This window comes from Sapajus apella, unplaced genomic scaffold (assembly GCF_009761245.1).
Source record: "Sapajus apella isolate SASKATOON/1434 unplaced genomic scaffold, GSC_monkey_1.0 scaffold7, whole genome shotgun sequence".
Taxonomy (NCBI): Eukaryota; Metazoa; Chordata; class Mammalia; order Primates; family Cebidae; genus Sapajus; species Sapajus apella.
Window position 1 is genome coordinate 20,303,435 of NW_022436947.1, and position 18,426 is coordinate 20,321,860.

Consider the following 18,426-nt stretch of genomic DNA (forward strand, 5'->3'; position numbering starts at 1 on the left):
CTCTGCTCTCTGCTTTGCACTTTTCCAAAATATACTCGCTGTTGTCTCTTTTTCCATTTTTCAGTATTCTCTGGGATTATGTCTTTTAAAATATCCCTTTACTATTGTTTTAGTGAAGTTTCAAGAGAAGAAGGGATAAGGGCAAGTGTTGAATCTGCTTTCTTTAGGGGGAAGATCTAGGGGGTGGTGGTATCAGGGAAGCAGATCAATTTTATAAATAAATGTTTCTTTAAGAAAGGGCCTTCCTTGAGATTTCACTATTTTGTCTGTATACATACAGTGATGTGAAATAACTTTAAAAGTGAAGGGAGTGAATCCCCTTTGTTTCTGCAGGGGGATGCATTAACCCACACATCCCCAAGGACTTAAATAATAAGGTGGGGCCATGCCCTTCCTTTCCTCCTCAGCTACTTCCAGTGGACAAAGGGACTAGTAACATGTCATTCTGGTCATTCTATGACCAACCTCAGTTTGTTTAAGGTAACAGACAAATTGCCTTCAGTATTTTTAAAAGAGAAGTTGTGTTCCCCACCCTCCACACCCATCCTGCTTTAGTTTTGTAATAAAGATGTTTTGGAAAATGCCAGATACACTCTCACTGGACAGGGATTTTACTAAGAGTTCATGTAATAGCCTTTGGAATTAGACACCCTTTTGTGAGGGTGACACTGATAGTCTCAGGAGGATGAGCAATTTTATACATCATCATTTTCATCCTCTAATCCGAATTAACTCTACTCAAGAAGCATATATTGAGTGCCTGCTATGTGCCAGGTACTGTGATATTTAAAACACAATGATACCTCTTGTTCACGTGGAGTTTATGTTCAAATAGAAATTATGATATGGTTAATAATGGCTACTTTTTAGGAAGTGCCTACAACGAAGCAGCACTTTACCTTATGGAATCTTTTGCACAGCATTGCAAGGTAATTTTAACATTCCCACTTTACAAATGAGGAAACCGAGGCATAGTGGTTGGTCAAGGCTAGCCAACGGCTATGTCAAGTAGCCGGAGTCTGAAGCCAGGTCTATTTTATTTCAAAGCCCATGTTTTTTTCCATTTTTTTTTTTTTAAAGTCAGCAAGGCAATTTCACATACATTGTTTTATCTAGCCTTCTATTACCTAAAACATGAAGGCACTTATTTTTGAACTGAAGGATATTTATTCTCAGCTTCACTGGCTTGGTGAAAAATCTCTGATTGATTGTATCATTTAGGGGGTGTATCCTATTAGCAGAATGCCATGTTAGTGGAACACAAATTTTAGTAGGGGAGCTTAGATATTTTCAGGAACTCTATTGAACAATTTTTCAAAGCAAGTGAAATAGTTTGTAATGGAAATAATTACATTCTAATCTCCTGTATAGGCACACATTTATTCATTCTTCATTTGTTTAAAATGTTTAGATGATAGTAGCTCAAGCTGGGGGAGAGTCTGCACGTTACTTGCTTTCTTTCACTTGTAAATTGTCTTAAATATTTAAAGGCACACTGATTATTATAGCGTAATCTACAGAAAAGACACTGGTAAAACAGAGGCAATATTTAAAATAGAAATGTGTAGGTAGAAGTCAAAGGGAGTGAAATGTTAATAAGACACTCAAGGTACAAATTAGAGAAACCCCAGGGAATACTGAAATTGGTCGTTTTAGTTGGTAAACTGGCCATTATTTCCATTGACATTCCACCTGCTTCCTGCCATGTGACATGTGCTGCTTAGGCACGGGGGATAAAATAATGGTTAAGAACAAAATCCTTGCCAGCCAGAACTGATGATCTGGCAGTGGAGGAGGCACTGTGACTTATGAGTAGGGCCAAAGTTTGTGAAACCTGAAATACAGCAGACAAGGAAACCCCGACACACAGAGGGAAGGAGAAAAATAGGAGGTAAAATACTGGAAAACAGTGATGAGGAAGACCCTGTGGCATGCTGCAGAGAATGAAGGCTATGTAAAGAAAGAGAGGACAAGTCATTATCGACTGTGTTTCAGATTAGTACAGAATAGCATTTTTATAATGCTTTCCATTTTTTCAAAGCATTTTCACATATATCACATCATCTTTGATGACAGCTAAAAAAGGGGGTTCATTTTTATCTTTATCAGGCAGATATCAGACGGACACAGGGGCAGTTAAATGGTTTGCTGAAGATCATACAATATGTTTCAGAACTGGCTTTGAACTTAAATCTAACTCCAAATTCAGAGCTCTTTTCATCATTGTCGAAAGAGAACACGCTAGGAGAAGAGAGAATGAGTTGTTCTGCAAACTAGGCTGGTACAGACCGTCTCATCAAACCATATGCATTGGGACAGCAAGAAACACAAGGAACAGTTTCTGCCACCATCAGGGGAGATACATACATGTTCCAAATGATGTTGAAGACAACAGGTGGTTGATTGTGTAGTGAAATTGATATGGATGTAGACCTCATTACCATAACACAGAGCAGCAGAAACTGCTGTTTAATTCTGGGCTAATTTTGTTCTGTTGAAATTAAGGATTAACATCATACTTTATAGATGCTTCAAATCTAGCTCTTAGAGTAAATAGTGGCTGAGTGATTCTCAGTACAATAACCAGTAGGAGAATGACTTTATCAAGGACTCAGATCTTGCCACAAAAGAAAATTTAGGAGTAGGCACAGATGGTCTGTATATCCTCTATTAAGGATGGAGTTGACATTTAAAGTTTTCCTTGGAATAAGAAGACCGGATGTTTCAGTCTACAGCAATAACACCAAAGAAAAGACAGCTGACTGTGAAGTTGCAACATCATTTGTAAAAGTGGTTTTTTTTAATCAATTTTAAATTTAATTTATTCTGAGAAAGTTATAATGTTGATGAAACTTGTACTTTCAACCTCAAGGTCAAACAAATCAGTGTTCCTGAGTGTTAATGGAATAAAAAAAAATTTTGTATGGAAGAATTGGCATCATATGAAAACACTGGAAATCTGAAAGAGGCAATCATTTTGGAGTTTTCCTAGACTTAAGAATGTACAGCTCATAGGAAACTTAGTCCCTCCATACCAATCATGGGCTACGTTTGCAAACCGATCAGTGACACTAAGAGACAGGAAATGAGAGAATATTCAAGTGGGATTTAAAAGGTTATAAAACCTGTCTTGAAATTTACATGATTATCCTCAAGGCAAAGTCAGGGAATTTCCTATATTCTTTATAATTATAATCTAGGTCCATGTTTTATTGATAAACATATCTTGCCTTTTTAGGGATGCTTTGGTTGTCATTGTAACCAGACATCAAATTTGAAAAGAATTTGAAAAGATTTGAAAAGGATAAGGATCTGAGAGAGCAAAAATGCCCCATAGTTTAATTTTTCTCTGGAGTCTCACTGTCTCCAAGGGTCTTTGCTTATCAAAGATTAGAAAAATGATCTAGTATGTACTTACTGAACATTTGGTCTCTTTGTAACATAGGATGTAAATATAGTATTTTTTTATGTCTAGAAATCTCTTAAGTAAAGCATTAAAGAAAGGTTGGAGGAAAATTGGCTTGAAGTACTATGCTCACAAAATTTCTTCTAATCATAATTTTAAGGCTGAAATCTTTAAGGCCTAGAAATAACAATACTTTGAAATGATAACTGAGTACATTAAAGCTCACCATCAGTCTATGTATGCCAAAAATAAAAGTAGTTTGCAAAATGAGATCCCTTTAACAAAATACTACTTTATCTGTTGAACCAATGGTTGTTTTTAAGCTGTGTTATTGTCTGAGACATTATGCAGTTATATATTCTTTATTTTTTATATGAAAGAAGTCCAAAGGAAGCAGATTAAAACTAATAGCAGTGATTTATATTTTTAAATCATAGGAGGTATATTACAGTAGTAGAAAGTCAGCCCCATTCTGTATATTATACTCCTTTCCCCCTTTTATTAGCAAATACTATGAACAAAGTAATTTTAAGTTTGAATCCTGATGGCTCACATCCTAACTCAGTTCACTTTTTCCACTTTCTTGTCATCATCTTACTTCAGCAATCTTTTATTTGGTTCATCACACCTTGCTTTTTTACAGGTCATTTTCCACAAAATTGCCAGAATTTTGTTTTTATAATATGCATTAGATCATGCCACCTGCTAATGGATTTGCATTACATGTAAAATAAAATCCAAAATCCTTTCCATGGCTCATGATGATCTGTTTCTTCACACCTCACAACATTGCAGACCTTGTAACCCATGCCCCTCTTTCTGTGTGCCAGTTACCATTGAGTTTTTAACTAGCTAGCTCACCATGTAAGGTCACACCACACTTGGTATTTCCTCTTCCTGGATTGCTTTTTCTGAAGTCTTAACAGCATTGCTTCTGTCTTGTCTGTACGGACTCACCTTAAAGATTACCTTTATAAAAAGACCTTCCCCGATCACCCAGTCCAAGGTAGCTCTCACTCCTACTCACTATCATATCACTCTGCTTTGTTTTCATTCATTCTTTTATGTAGCAAATATTCATTGAGCACCTATTATGTGATGAAGAATGCAAGAAATTACCTGCCCTTAGTGGAGCTTTCAGTCCAGTGAAGAAGGATGTTCACAAATCATCACCACCTGGTACTCCCACCCTGACCTCCCACCCTAAATGGAATAGAATATTCATGAGTGCAGTGAAGTTTTATTCTTGCTCAAATTAGTGAGGTCAATTTTCTGAGAGCTCGTTCTTTATCATATTTTGCTGCTTTCCTCTGCCACAAGCAGCAAAGTCACTGCCACAATCGGGCAAGGTATGACACAGGAACACAGCTACAGTGGTCCAGTCCTCCAAAATTTAAAATTATACACATTCTTGTGGAAGTCACATTATCTACTTTTTATGTTAATTTTCTTGTTTGTACAATGAGGTAGGCTTATCTTTTACAGGATTCTTGAGTGAATTAACTGTGAAAGTACTTGATAAACAGAACACTATCCAAAAATTGCTACTTTTTTTCTAATCATAGTAATGATTTTCAGTTCTATCCTTGGCTACCTGGGCTTCAAATCTACACTTTTTCTGAGACAGGCTCTCTCTCTGTCACTCACGCTGAAGTGCTGTGGCATTATCATAGCTCAGTGCAGCCCCAATTTCCTGGACTCAAGTGATCCTCCCACCTCAGCCTCCCAAAGTGCTAGGATTGCAGACACATACCACCATGCCTGGCTAATTTTCTTTTCTTCTTTTTTTCTTTTTGTACATATGGGGTCTCATTATATTTCCCAGGCTGGTCTCGAATTCCTGGGCTCAGGTGATCCCCCTCCCTCCCTAAACCGAAACGTTGAGATTATAGGCCTGAGCCACCACACTCAGCTGAATCTACATTTCTAATAGATAAACATTTTTATGTTGATCAAATAAAATTAGATTTTTTTTTCCTCTTCACACAGAACTAGTTACCACTCCCAATTTCTCTGCTTTGGTGAAATACATTTTTCTCCTCCATTCTAAATTTAATAAGTCTAATGCCTTCTAATGTCTAATTTTTTTCCCTATACCTTTAAAAAGGATTCTTTTCTACCTATTTGCAAGGCTACCATCTAAGTTCATGCCTCCTCTTCGGCTGCCTTCTAAGGGATCTTTACCCTCCCTGCCCACCCTTCCTTTTTCCAAATCATTTATAACTTTGCCTTTATTTTATCAGTTTATCATGTCTTTCCCCTATTCAGAACTTTTGAAATATTCTACCTTAATGACTACATGATGAACTTAAAATTCATTAGCGTATTATTTAAAGTTCACCATAATCTGGCTTCAGTCTGTCTTTTACACTTGATCTCTTCTCATTCCTCTTTCTGACCACCCCACTCCAGCTAGATGAATCTGTTTCCAGTTCCCCAACTCTTTGCTTGACTTTGCAGCTGACTCTAAACACTTGTTCATGTCTGTTACTTGCCTGGTATTCTCTTTTCTCTTCTTTGTTCCAATCCTCTTCACCTTTTGCAACACTGCATATTTATTTCATAAGTATCTTGAATTTTTATCTCTTTCTGTTTCCAACACTGTATTCAACTTTGTTGCCTACACATGCCTTATCAGAATTTTTATGTTCTATTATACATCCCAAGTGCCTTCCCCATAATAGAAACTTACTATATAAAGTGTCATCAGTAGTTGAGATTTTGTTCTATGTTGTGTTTTTTCTAAGAATGCAAAGGATAACCCCCCAATTCCATTGCCTAGAAGAATGAGTTAAAATCTGCTCACGGGATGAGCATTAAACTTGTTGACTTCACCTCATCTACTTTGAAAGAAATTCGGTCCCTTTCTTGGAGAACTTGGTTAAAGTTTATCAAACTAGAACATGTAAATTCTTATTTATCCTAATGAAAGTAATGGCATTTATAAAGGATTTTTTCTTAGGAGATGGTTAATAAACTACAGCTCACTGAGATGGATATTAAATGTTATCTGTAGATACTTCTAAATTTGCTGAAAATTTCCCCATCTGCTCCTGAGGGGCTTCATGAAAACTCGCCTCTGTTTTCTTGTTCACTAAGTAAATACAGTATAATAACAATTTGTCTTTGAGGAGCATACTTTATTTTGGTACTGTAATAACAGCATACTTTTCTGTTTTTCTACAGTACTTTGGAAGTTTGCTTGTCATTTTCTGTGTAGAACTGGCTTGTGGCGTTTGGACATATGAACAAGAACTAATGGTGAGTTCAAAATAGATATAGTCACAATCTAAAACAACAGGTCAGCCTTTTAAATTAGATCCTTGTATTAGTTCATTTTCACATTACTATAAAAGAACTGCCCAAGACTGGGTAATTTGTAAAGGAGAGAAGTTTAATTAACTCACAGGTCAGCATGGCTGAGGGGGCCTCAGGAAACTTACCATCATGACAGAAGATGAAAAAGGAAGCAAGGCACCTTCTTCACATGGCGGGAGGAAGGAGAAGTGTTGAGTGAAGGGGGAAGAGCCCCTCATAAAACCATCAGAGTTCGTGGGAACTGACTCACTATCACAAGAACAGCATGAGGGAAAGTGCCCCCATGATTCAATTACCTCCACCTCGTCTGTCACTTGACATGTAGGGATCAGGGTATTACAATTCAAGATGAGATTTGGGTGGGGACACAAAGCCTAACCATATCAATAGAGTAATTTAGGCACATGATTATTAATTTAAATGTTTATGCTTCATAACAGTGAATAGTCCCAATACTTCTGGAAACTAACATTTTCTTTTCTGTGTCGAAAGCACATTTTGAAACCATAATTTGTAATATTTTCTTTGGTATACTCTGTATTTGTCTTTAATTCCATAGGTTGCTTAAAATGAGTATCACAGACTAAAAATTGTATATGTTCTAAAATAATTTTACCAATTTCGGAGGTAATCATAGAAAACATTCATATTTGCAAATGATTAGTTTAAAAATGCTTGAACACTTACCTAAAGCCTCATAAAATGCTGACTGCAATAGTGCACAGATGACTAGGAAGCCTACATCTCCTGTTTACAACAGGCAGAACCATTTTCCACCTTAAATAAGAGGTGTATTTGAAAAGTTGCTGTGTGTTTAGCACAATCTAGAAACACTCTCACATTTCCATACTTGGCTACTTGAAAATAGCTCTTTGTCATTTTTTCTCTTTTATTTCAGCTTTGAAATGGCTGGGACAACTTTCATAGCTAGCATGAATGAGCATAAAATTTCTCAGTCTTAAGATGTTTGCTAGTTATGTTTGGCTTACCACTTGCACTTCACCCTTGCTTGCATTGGGCATTACTACTTATTAATGTTTGCTTACTTCATTGAGGGAAATTAGTGCATTTATCACTACTGATGTTGAACGCTTTTGCATGTCTGTAAATGCCGGTTGTTTTCATGGAGGGAGGCCTGACTTTTTCCCCATAAACTTTGTAAAACCAAAACACCATTTTAGTAAAATGGTGTTTTTCCATGTGTAGTTCTTGGGCCATCTGCAGTAGGAGCCACCCAGGATGATTTGTAAAAATGTACATTATTGGGCTCCAGCACAGATGCACTCAACCAGAGTGGAGGGGAAGGCAGGGAGAAAATGGCAAGGACTGGGCATTTGCATCTGTGACAAGCTCCCTGGTGAGTCTTCCAACATTTTAAAATTTCGTTAACTCTCCAGAAGAGAGAGGGATTATATTGTATTTGTTTCAGAGCGAAGAGAGTCATTTGGCAATTGTATAGTAAAATAGAAGTCATTTCTGGTGCTGATGTAGTCTTCAAAGATTCTTTGGTGAATCTACTATTGTGCTTTTTGAGACCGTTTTGAATACCAAGTAGTAACCACAGACTAGTGGCTACTGTACACATTCCAATTTACATGTCAGTGGTGTTTGGCACACTCACACATACATACCTTTGTGAAAACACTCATGCTTCCAATGTACAGTGGCACTAAGTAAGAAGAGAGAGCTCCTGAAAGGTGAAAAGTTAGGACAGATTCTTACTAGTTTAATATAAAGAGCTTTCATTAACATGAATCCTCCCATTAATATAGGAATTTGTTTACTGTCTTTGAAAATCATGCTTTCTCTGCATCCCTGGAAACTATTAGGGGAGTGAAAAAGTACTTGGCTCCAGGGAATCAGTTTCTATGGTTTTCAGTCATGAGATTATTTCTCTTATTTTTTTTTCCTGTTTTCAAATGATAAATGCGTCTCCTTGACATTTAAGCAATAGAGAGTAAATCTTATCATTAGTTCTAGATCCTGTTACATCAGCTTTTTATTGTGTTCTGTTTGGTAATTAAAAGGATTTTAGCAATTGGTTTACTTTCTTGTGGATTTTAAACATGGGCAGTAGGGTGTATATGCCATACTAATATTTGGTAAATCTTCTAAGATAGAGCAAGTTCAAAATGAATGAACTTAAGATGTTTGAAATGAAATGTTTTGATTCTAATGTAATTCTAAGAAACATGAGGAAATTGAAGTGAATGTATACTTGTTTAGATATTTTCTTCTATTCTGTTAAGAGGCCATCTGCAAATAGCTCCTGAGTATTGCAGTATTAAATAAGTGCCCACCACCATTCCAGGTGAGGGCATACATCACTGTTTTGCTTGTGTAAATCTTTCCCATTACGTCACTGGGATAGAGCAAGGGCTGTTTAAAAGTGAAATGTAAAAGCAGTTCTTTAAAAAAAGTTTGTCAGGTTTTTTATTGCTTTTGCGCTAATAGCAGTGTGAATGAAAAGTGCCAGTAAAGTTTATTATCTGCCAAATTTTGCAGAACTCAGCCTTTAGATAGAATGGACTTTGTGCTTTTAGCTGTTCCATGCGAGGAACCAATCAACCTGTGTGTTACTTTATGGCCAGATCTCAGTATTTGTGCCACAGCCTCAATGGTCTCCTCTGTTTTCTTCCACATTTGGTCTCAGATTAGTTGTAGTCACAATAAGGAAATAACCTGTATTTATTTTGGAAGGTGAAGTTTTAAAAAATTGCTGTATTAACTAAATCAAGTGACTTGACATCAGACAATCTGCTTTTCCATTTCTGTTTTTTATACATCTTCCTCTTCTATTTATTATTCCTTCTCTGGATAAAATCTGTCAATGCTATAGTTTCAGATTGTACATTTCTAGATAATTTATTTCACTTCCATTTTTTTTATGCTCAAAAGGTTATGAGATATTACTAATTTATGGTGAGTAGCTTGAACTTTAACTAGTTGCCTGAACATTGTTGGAGGCATATGAACATGGAGTACACCCATTTATCCCATTATTTGGGGAAAAAATTGTTTGCCCAAGTGTTTGGATGTTTCATTATATATTGTGTATTTCCAAGTAATCAATAAAATTAACAAAGGAGAAAACTGAAGGATTTCTGTAGTCAGGAATTTTTAAACCATTTCTATTGATACGACTATCTTAAAAAATAAGATTTCAAAATAATCCTGATCTCTAGTTCTGTTGGATCCTTATTTGCTCATGTCTCCCTATTTTTTTCTTTCTTTGTTTTTGTTTTTGTTTCCTGATCTTTGTGTTATTTGTTGAATGTCAAGCTTGCTTTACTTAGCCCAGTCTGTATTACTTCATAGATTAGATGGAGGTCCATCCAGTTTCTCAGAGTTGCTTTAATACTTGCATGTGATGAGATTAGCATTTCTATACCTCAATTTCTGCTTGTCCTGGAGTAAAAAACATAGCTTGATATAATGACCAGATTTCTGGCCAGCAATGACTGTTGTATCGTATTGTATTATAACAGTGACTGTGGTATTGTATATCTAAAACTGTCATGATTAAACACTCTGTAATAGACATGATGTTGAGGGATTAGAGAACAGAAGCACAAAAATGCTTTACTTTAAGAACTATTCTTTCTTTTTTTAATTTTAATTTTTTTTATTTCAATGGGCTTTTGGGGAATAGGTGGTGTTTGGTTACATGCATAAGTTATTTAGAGGTGATTTCTGAGATTTTGGAGCACTCATTACCTGAGCAGTGTACACTGTACCCAATGTGTAGTCTTTTATCCCTTGCCACCCCCACCCTTTCCCCCAAATCCCCAAATTCCACTGTATCATTCTTATGGCTTCATGTCTTATAGCGTAGCTCCCACATATGAGTGAGAACACATGACGCTTAGTTTTCCAGTCCTAAGTTACTTCACTTAGAATGATGGTCTCCAGTTCCATCCAGGTTGCTGCAAATGCCATTATTTTTTTTCCTTTTTATGACTGAGTAGTATTCCACGGTGTATATATTTTCTTTATTCATTTGTTGATTGATGGGCATTTGGACTGTTTCCACATTTTTGCAGTTGTGAATTGTGCTGCTATAAACATGCATGTGCAAGTATCTTTTTCATATAATGACTTCTTTCCCTCTGGGTAGACACCTAGCAGTGGGATTGCTAGATCAAATGGTAGATCTACTTTTAGCTCTTTAAGAAATCTCCACAGTTTTCCATGTGGTTGTACTAGTTTACATTCCCACCAGCAGTGCAAAAGTGGAGAACTGTTCTTTCTAAAATTCTAATATACCTCCCAATTACAACTTTTCAAAAAGTGTTGACAAAATTATCCCAGAGTGAGGCTTGACTTGAGCCAAATTCCCTTCTTAATTATTTCCCCTTTATTTTAGTACCATTATCTGCAGTTACTTCAAAGAGCAACAACTTCATAGCATTTTGAAATCAAATTACAGGCATTTCTCTTGCAGAGATTATTTATGTGAAAGTCTTCAGGTATGGCTGTGGGATGTACAGTTAACTTCTTATTTGTGATTTCCTTGAGGATTAAAATGATTTCTCATTTTTTTCCTTAACACAAAATACTTCCCCATTTATCACAAAAATCTACACATTGAGGTTGTCCAATAAATACGTTGAAAACTGAGCTAAATTTAGGCTACAAGCAAATATAAATTTAAAATAGTATTTGTCAATTATAAGACATTCTGAGTACATGTGCGTGTGTGTTTGTGTGTGTGTGTGTGTGTGCGCGTGTGTGTGAATCTTTATCTTAGTGTGTGTGTGTCATAGCTGTTATATTTTTTATTACCAGGTTCCAGTACAATGGTCAGATATGGTCACTTTGAAAGCCAGGATGACAAATTATGGATTACCTAGATATCGGTGGCTTACTCATGCCTGGAATTTTTTTCAGAGAGAGGTAAGTGCTACAATTTCTGAGGTAGAGAGAGTGAAGTAAGTGGTACGCTTTCAAAACAGATGTTTAAAGCTTTGGCTTTGGTAATTTTCTCCGTGCTGAAAAATTAAGCCTATGATTCAGTTACCTCTGGAGCAGTTCTTTCTGGAAAAATATCTTAAGTAACTTCATGGCCTGATTTTCTTCCCATATATACCATTTTCCCATTATTTCACATGGTTCACATATATTTAATAACTTTGGAAAGCCATTTTGCTGAATTCTTGTGAGGTTTCCTTTTTATGAGAGTTAACTTGATAAATATCCAAGTTCTAGTCAAGTAGATTTTTTTCATGACTTTTAGCGCTATCAGCATTTTAAACATGATTTTAGTTTTAAAAAATGATTGTTCTCATGTGGGACTTTGAAGTCAGTGTATCATTAATGGCATGATCTACTCAGAAAGACTTTGGTTAAAATCATAGCTGTGCTACGTACTGTCACATGAGCTTCTATAATTTATATAACCTCCTTAAGTCTTGGTTCTCTCACCTGGAAAATAGTGATAATAAAAATACCTATCTTTTCAGGTTGTTGAGAAGATTAAATGATGTCATAGTTCAATTTCATTTAGCCTATGGTTATTAACAATAACATTACACAGTATAGGTACTTTTAGCTTTTCTTACCCAATGGCCATGTAGCACTGTACCCAACCATCTTCTCAAGCGAGGACTACATTCAGATATTTAAAATTTGGTGACTTGAAGTTAACCATTGATCTTGCTTCAAAGCAAGCTCGTCTTCCAAGCAGTTTCCTTATGATTGAAGTGACATTTCCAGGTGAATAAGTATTTCAGTTTCCTTCAATTTATGTTAGTGCTAGACCACAAAGCATTTGAGAATTAGTATCTTACATGATAGATAGCCAAATCTCTGCTCAGTTACTTTGTCCTGGATGTGGGCAGAGGTTCAAGTCCAGGGCAATCTCCAAATCTGGCTCTCTGTGTACAACTGTTGAAATGGTAAAAATTATCATTGTAACACATATTTCCTGTTTATTTAAGTGCTTCCTAACTTTGTTTATTTATTGTGTATCTGTGCTAAAAACAACACAGAGAAAATAAGCATTAGGAAATTTATAGTAAGTTATGTCAGCTACTGTCCTGAGTAGATGCTGCCTAGAGGTTGTTATTTTCTGGAATTTGTGATGTAGACAGCGATAATCCAAGTTAAAAAACAAAGTGAATTTTTTTGATGGGAGCGTCACCTAGATGGACAATGTGTAAGTACTGCAAATGATAACACACTTATTTTTAGATTTGTTACATGGTAAGGTTCCTCCTTCATTTCATAAGACTATTTTACATAAATGGAGATGATGAAAACCTCCGGGAACCCTGAAAGAGTTTTTTTTTTTTAAATCCCTTATATTAATTTTCTATGACTGCCATAACACGGCACCACAGACTGGGTGGCTTAAATAATAGAAATGTATTTTTCACCGTTCCGGAGGCTAGAAGGAGTGAAGAGGGTTGGTTTCTTTTGAGGTTTCTCTACTTGGCTTGCAGATGGCCACCTTCTCCCAATGTCTTCACATTGTCTTCCCTCTATAATATGTCTGTATTTAAATATCCTCTTCTAATAAGAACATCAGTCATATTGGATTAGGGCCCACTGTAATGACCTTATTAATGATCTCTATAAAAACACTATCTCCAAAAACAGTCACATTCTAAACTACTGGGGGTTAGAATTTTAACATATGAATTTGGGTGGAGGTCACAATTCTAGAATGACTTGTATTGCAGAAAGCAACTTTATCAGGTGTCAGTTTCCTTTGCTTCTCATTCAGTGCAATTCTATGCATATACCTCAACTTAGCAGACTCTCACTTAAGCCCCAATGATGTTTATGTCGAACACTAAATAAAAAATGTGTCTATTTATTTATTTTAATTATAGTAGTTGGAGCATAGTCTTTGCAATAGACTGTCCCACATACTGGTCTGTAACTCTGGCAAGCTACTTCACTGTCAAAGGCCTCAGTTTACTCATATGTAAAATGGTGATGTTATTTTCTAGAGCTTGACATATAAGCAAGAGTGGTACTATCTCACAATATGCTATTAAAGGAGACAGGAAAATGACAGCGAGATGTAGACCACAGTAATATGTTGGTACAATGTTGGACTTTAATTTAAAGGAGTTTTCAGGAAAAGTTTTAGAATAAATTCAGTACCTTTTCTGTTGAAGAAGGACAATTCTGTAAAAATAATTATTAACATAAAATAAATTTAGCATTGAACATTATATGATTAAGTTATTTGAAAAAGGCATTTATGTAGAATACGTCATTTACTGACAAAGCCATTATCAATAGGTTGTTCCATGCTGGATGGAGTTAGAGAGTTCCAAGAACTGTTCTATTATCAACACAGAAAAGACTCATGTCATTAGCAGAGGAGAGAAATGAGTTTTCTTTGAGTGCAAGGATTTAAAAAGACTGACTTGGAAAGGTCATAGTTTATGATTTTTATGAAGTAGAGTCTTTTTACTACATAAATATTTTTAAGGATATTTAATGTATTATGTAAAATATGTGATGTCAAATTATTGACATTTGTGATGTTTATAGTATACTCATGACTTTTAGAGCAAGTTTAAAAAAGAAAAAATATATAAAATATTGTTTTCAAAATTTTAGTATTACAGCTTTCAGTAATTCATCATTTATAATACTCTTAAGATGATGTTTTTCTGTTTAAAAGTCAGATATTTAAGCCAGTGTAACAACACAAAATACTTTGTAGTATTTTCCTTGTTTCCTTTTGCATGAAAAGTTTAGAATTCTTCAAAACTAGTTTTAGTTTAATTTTGAAATGGTGGTGGATTGTAATGTTTTATGATACAATATTAAACCTGAACACAGATTGATCTGATGGACTGCATAATTTGCATAACCAGTCACTCTTGGCAAAGTTCTCAGTGACTGCCCATTGTCCTTGTTTCTGACTAGAGGAGGAAGAGCAACCTCCCTTTCTACTGAAGGACAGAAAATCATTCATCATAGTTAATTGTTCTGAGTCTAATCTATAGAGGTCCTTAAGCAGTGTTTCCAAACCTTGATCAGAGAAAGTTTTTGCTAATCTTTGGAGAAATGAGATAAAAAAGAAAAAAATGTCAATACAATTTTTCTTAAATTCAAGTTTATTCGAGCTAAAGGCACATCATTTCTTCTGAGATTATGGTAATAGAATATGAACATTTATTTCAAGAATTTTACTCTGTTGAATAAACATTAGTTGGCAAGACTTATGTTTATTTCTTAAACTTTTTGGATATTTTACTAGCTAAGGAATCCATGTCTGCTAACTTTTTGTGATACGGGCTTTGATAAACACATCTTTTTACAAAGATTACAGAAACTTAATATAATATTTGAATATGTTGAGCAGTATAAAAATTTGATTAATAAAAATTTGGTGGTTAGAGATTTAATGATAAAGATAAGGTGTCACCTACTTGGGTTTGTTAGTGTGTATGTTAAATCTCTTGCCAACTATAGTAACTTGTAGACGATCTTACAGTTGTGGGGTGAGACTCGGTCATGCCTGATTTGTTTTTATGTGTTATGGGCATTATTACTTAGAATTCTTCCATTACGCAATGGTTAGCCATGGTATTCCTTTACTACACTTCTGTCATAAACACAGACGCACACATATCATTAGGTGATGGCAGATATAAATGTAGCTCTGGGTGCAAAATTTTTTTTAAAACTGATGCTTAATCTCCTATAAGTTAAGAAAATATTTATGTAGTTTCCGAGGCTGACTAGTGATTTTTTTACAGTTTAAGTGCTGTGGAGTTGTGTATTTCACTGACTGGTTAGAAATGACAGAGATGGACTGGCCCCCAGATTCCTGCTGTGTTAGAGAATTCCCAGGATGTTCCAAACAGGCCCACCAGGAAGATCTCAGTGACCTTTATCAAGAGGTAAGGCCATATATGGTTAATTTATTGTGGATAAATGTTTTCTTAGGAATAACTTTAAAGAATCAACAACATGCCAAAGAAATTTTCCTTCTCTGTCTAAATATAAAAGGCTTAAAATTTTTCCCTGACATGTGGAAAAACAGAATAAAGCTAAAAAATATATAAAAATCTAAACACGAATCACATTTTAACAAAGAGAAGTGGGAAAGACCAGGTTTTGTAATAAATTGGATTTTGAACTATTTTGTTTTGAATCAAGTTCCGACCTCCTAGGGATCAGAACTTCAAACAGACACAGACAGAGTATGTAGCTAACAATGGATATGCAAAAAATGCAGGCTTTGGAGTTCCTGGACGGAATACCTATTTTAAGAGCCTCCACATAGACCACCAACACATAGGAGGGGTTAAAAAAAGAACCTCTCCCAAGAAAATGCTGTCGTGCTACTCTTCAGCCCCCCCTGCTGGCTAATGATTAGTGATGTAAGTTTTAGTTCACTAAGTTTTATGCTTACTGGCAGTAAAGTCAATCCTCATGTCCCCAAGAAATTTACATACTTGTGTTTTCTGAGAGGATTGATCAGAAGAACATCCATTACTCCATTTTAGCAGAAGTTTTTTTTATTCATTCATTTTTACTGATTTTCAAACTTTGTTAGCAGCAAAATTCTATTTTCAAATTAAAATCTAAGATTGCACTGCCCTGTACAATAGCCAAATAGCTACATGTGGCTATTTGAATTAAAATTAATTTAAATTAAAATGTCTGTTCCACTGTTGCACCATCTACATCTCAACTGCTCAACTGCCACTTGTGACTAGTGGCCCCTGTCCTGGACAATGCAGGTATAAGACATTTCCATAATCATAGAAAGCGTTATTGGGCAGTCTCTATGTAGAATGGAAATGCAAAATATGAATCAGATAGAAGGGAAAACTGTTTAGGCTGAGATATTGGGATCGTTCCCCAGATATATCTCTAGTCAAGTACCTAGTATCACAAGGCACTGTTGAAAATCTCTGGCTTAACATTAAAGTAACTGCTCACACTATTCATAATATAACTCGTGCATATAGTAGGGCTTTAAAGAATGAAAATTTAAGGTTAAACACATCAGGATTTATAACACATGCATTTTGATATATTTCAGGGTGGTTATCTTAGGAGGTTATGCTTTTTTTTCCCCCTAGGAATACTGCCATTCGAAACATCTTTTAGACTGTCTGCTGAAGTCAGTTGTTGAGATGGGCAGTTAATTATATTATAAATCAATTAATTTGGATGCTGTAATTAATTAAAAGAATGCTATACTACCTACACAAATGACCCATTATATTCATGTCCTAGATATGAGTAACTCTGGGCTGTTACTCATATCTCAGAGGACAAGAATACGTCACCATTTAAGTATATCCAAAGTAAAGTGCTTTGGACTCTGAATGCATGCCCCAAAGGAGAGTGCCAAGTATTTTTTAGGAGTTTAAAAATTGTTGTAATTTCCTAGAGCTGCCATAACAAAGTCCCACAAACTGAGTGGTTTCGACAACATAAATTTATTGTCTCAGTGTTCTGGAGGCTGAGTCTACAATTAAGATGTCAGCAGGGTTTGTTTCTTCTCAGGGCCATGAGGAGAAATCTATTTCATGCTTCTCCCCTAGCTTCTAGTGGTGTGCTGACAATTTTCCCGGTTCCTCATCTTGAAGAAGCATCACCCTGATCTGTTTCATCTTCACATGGCATTCTCCTTGTGTGTGTGTCTCCAAATTTTCCCTTTTCATAAGAACACCAATCATTTTGGACGAGGTGCCCACTTTCCTCCAGCTGGACCTTGTCTTAGTTACATCTGCAACAACCTATGCTCTAGTAAGATCACAGTCTGAGGTACTGGCTCTTTAACGTATGAATTTTGGGAGGACATAATCCAACAAATCAAAGAATTATTGAAACAACTTAATAATTCAGGCTGTTTATTTTAAAAGATGATCAAAATACTTTTTGTCATGTTCACACTGCTGAGAAGCATTGTGTTTGGATGTTTAGAAACATTTGGCTTTGAATTCAAAGGAATATACAAGATATAGTTTATTGTGTGTATGTGTGTATATATATGTGTATATATATATGTGTGTGTATATATATATATATATATATATATATATACAGAAAGTTGTTGAGTTAGTGTCTAAGTTCTTCAGTGATTGTGGCACTGAACCTAGTTCTTTTGTTTTGGGTGAAAGCTGAAGATTAGCTAGTGCCTGTAGTAGGAATCATCAACTAATAAATGCAGCAAACTCCTGCTTATTCCATAAAACAGAAAACAGTACTAATATTTCTGAGGTAGTATTACATATAAACATATTATGGATATTCAAATGTACTATAACTCACTATTAGACATTAAAAGAACGGATGGTTACAGTATAGTTAGAAGTATAGACGTGTAAATTGAAACCTACCAAATTTCCTAGTGTGAATTGTCCATTTGTTAGTTTTTACCAGTAGCAGGTCAATATGAACAATTATTGGGCTACAACATTATTGTATAATTTATATCTGCTTTAGTGATTAATACTGATGATATGATTATAATTACTATTGATCATGAGATCAGTTTACCAGATCTTCCCATAAAGTCTGAATATGGACTAATTTTCTTCAGTTTTACTTTATTTAGCTGAAGACTGTTCCACATTAAACATTTATTTATTGTTGTAAAAATACAGTTCACCTTTACTAGTTTGTCTTAGATTGTTTTCACTGATAGTACTACTTTATAAAGGGATGCTTTACTTTCAGGATATCTATAATTGCTTGCTCCATGAATTTTAAAA

General features: G+C 35.3%; 1 protein-coding gene across 6 annotated transcripts in view; it reads left to right on the top strand.

The window, feature by feature from the left end:
• The window catches only part of TSPAN12 (tetraspanin 12), an 80,605-nt gene that overhangs the window by 39,729 nt on the left and 22,450 nt on the right, over positions 1-18,426 (top strand). For 5 of the 6 annotated variants that reach the window (XM_032276178.1, XM_032276177.1, XM_032276181.1 and 2 more), the window contains 3 exons: positions 6,593-6,667; positions 11,513-11,620; positions 15,451-15,594. In XM_032276178.1, the coding sequence (XP_032132069.1) occupies positions 6,593-6,667; positions 11,513-11,620; positions 15,451-15,594 (327 nt within the window). The remainder of the gene's footprint in view (positions 1-6,592; positions 6,668-11,512; positions 11,621-15,450; positions 15,595-18,426) is intronic. The other variant, XM_032276182.1, reaches the window with a different exon arrangement.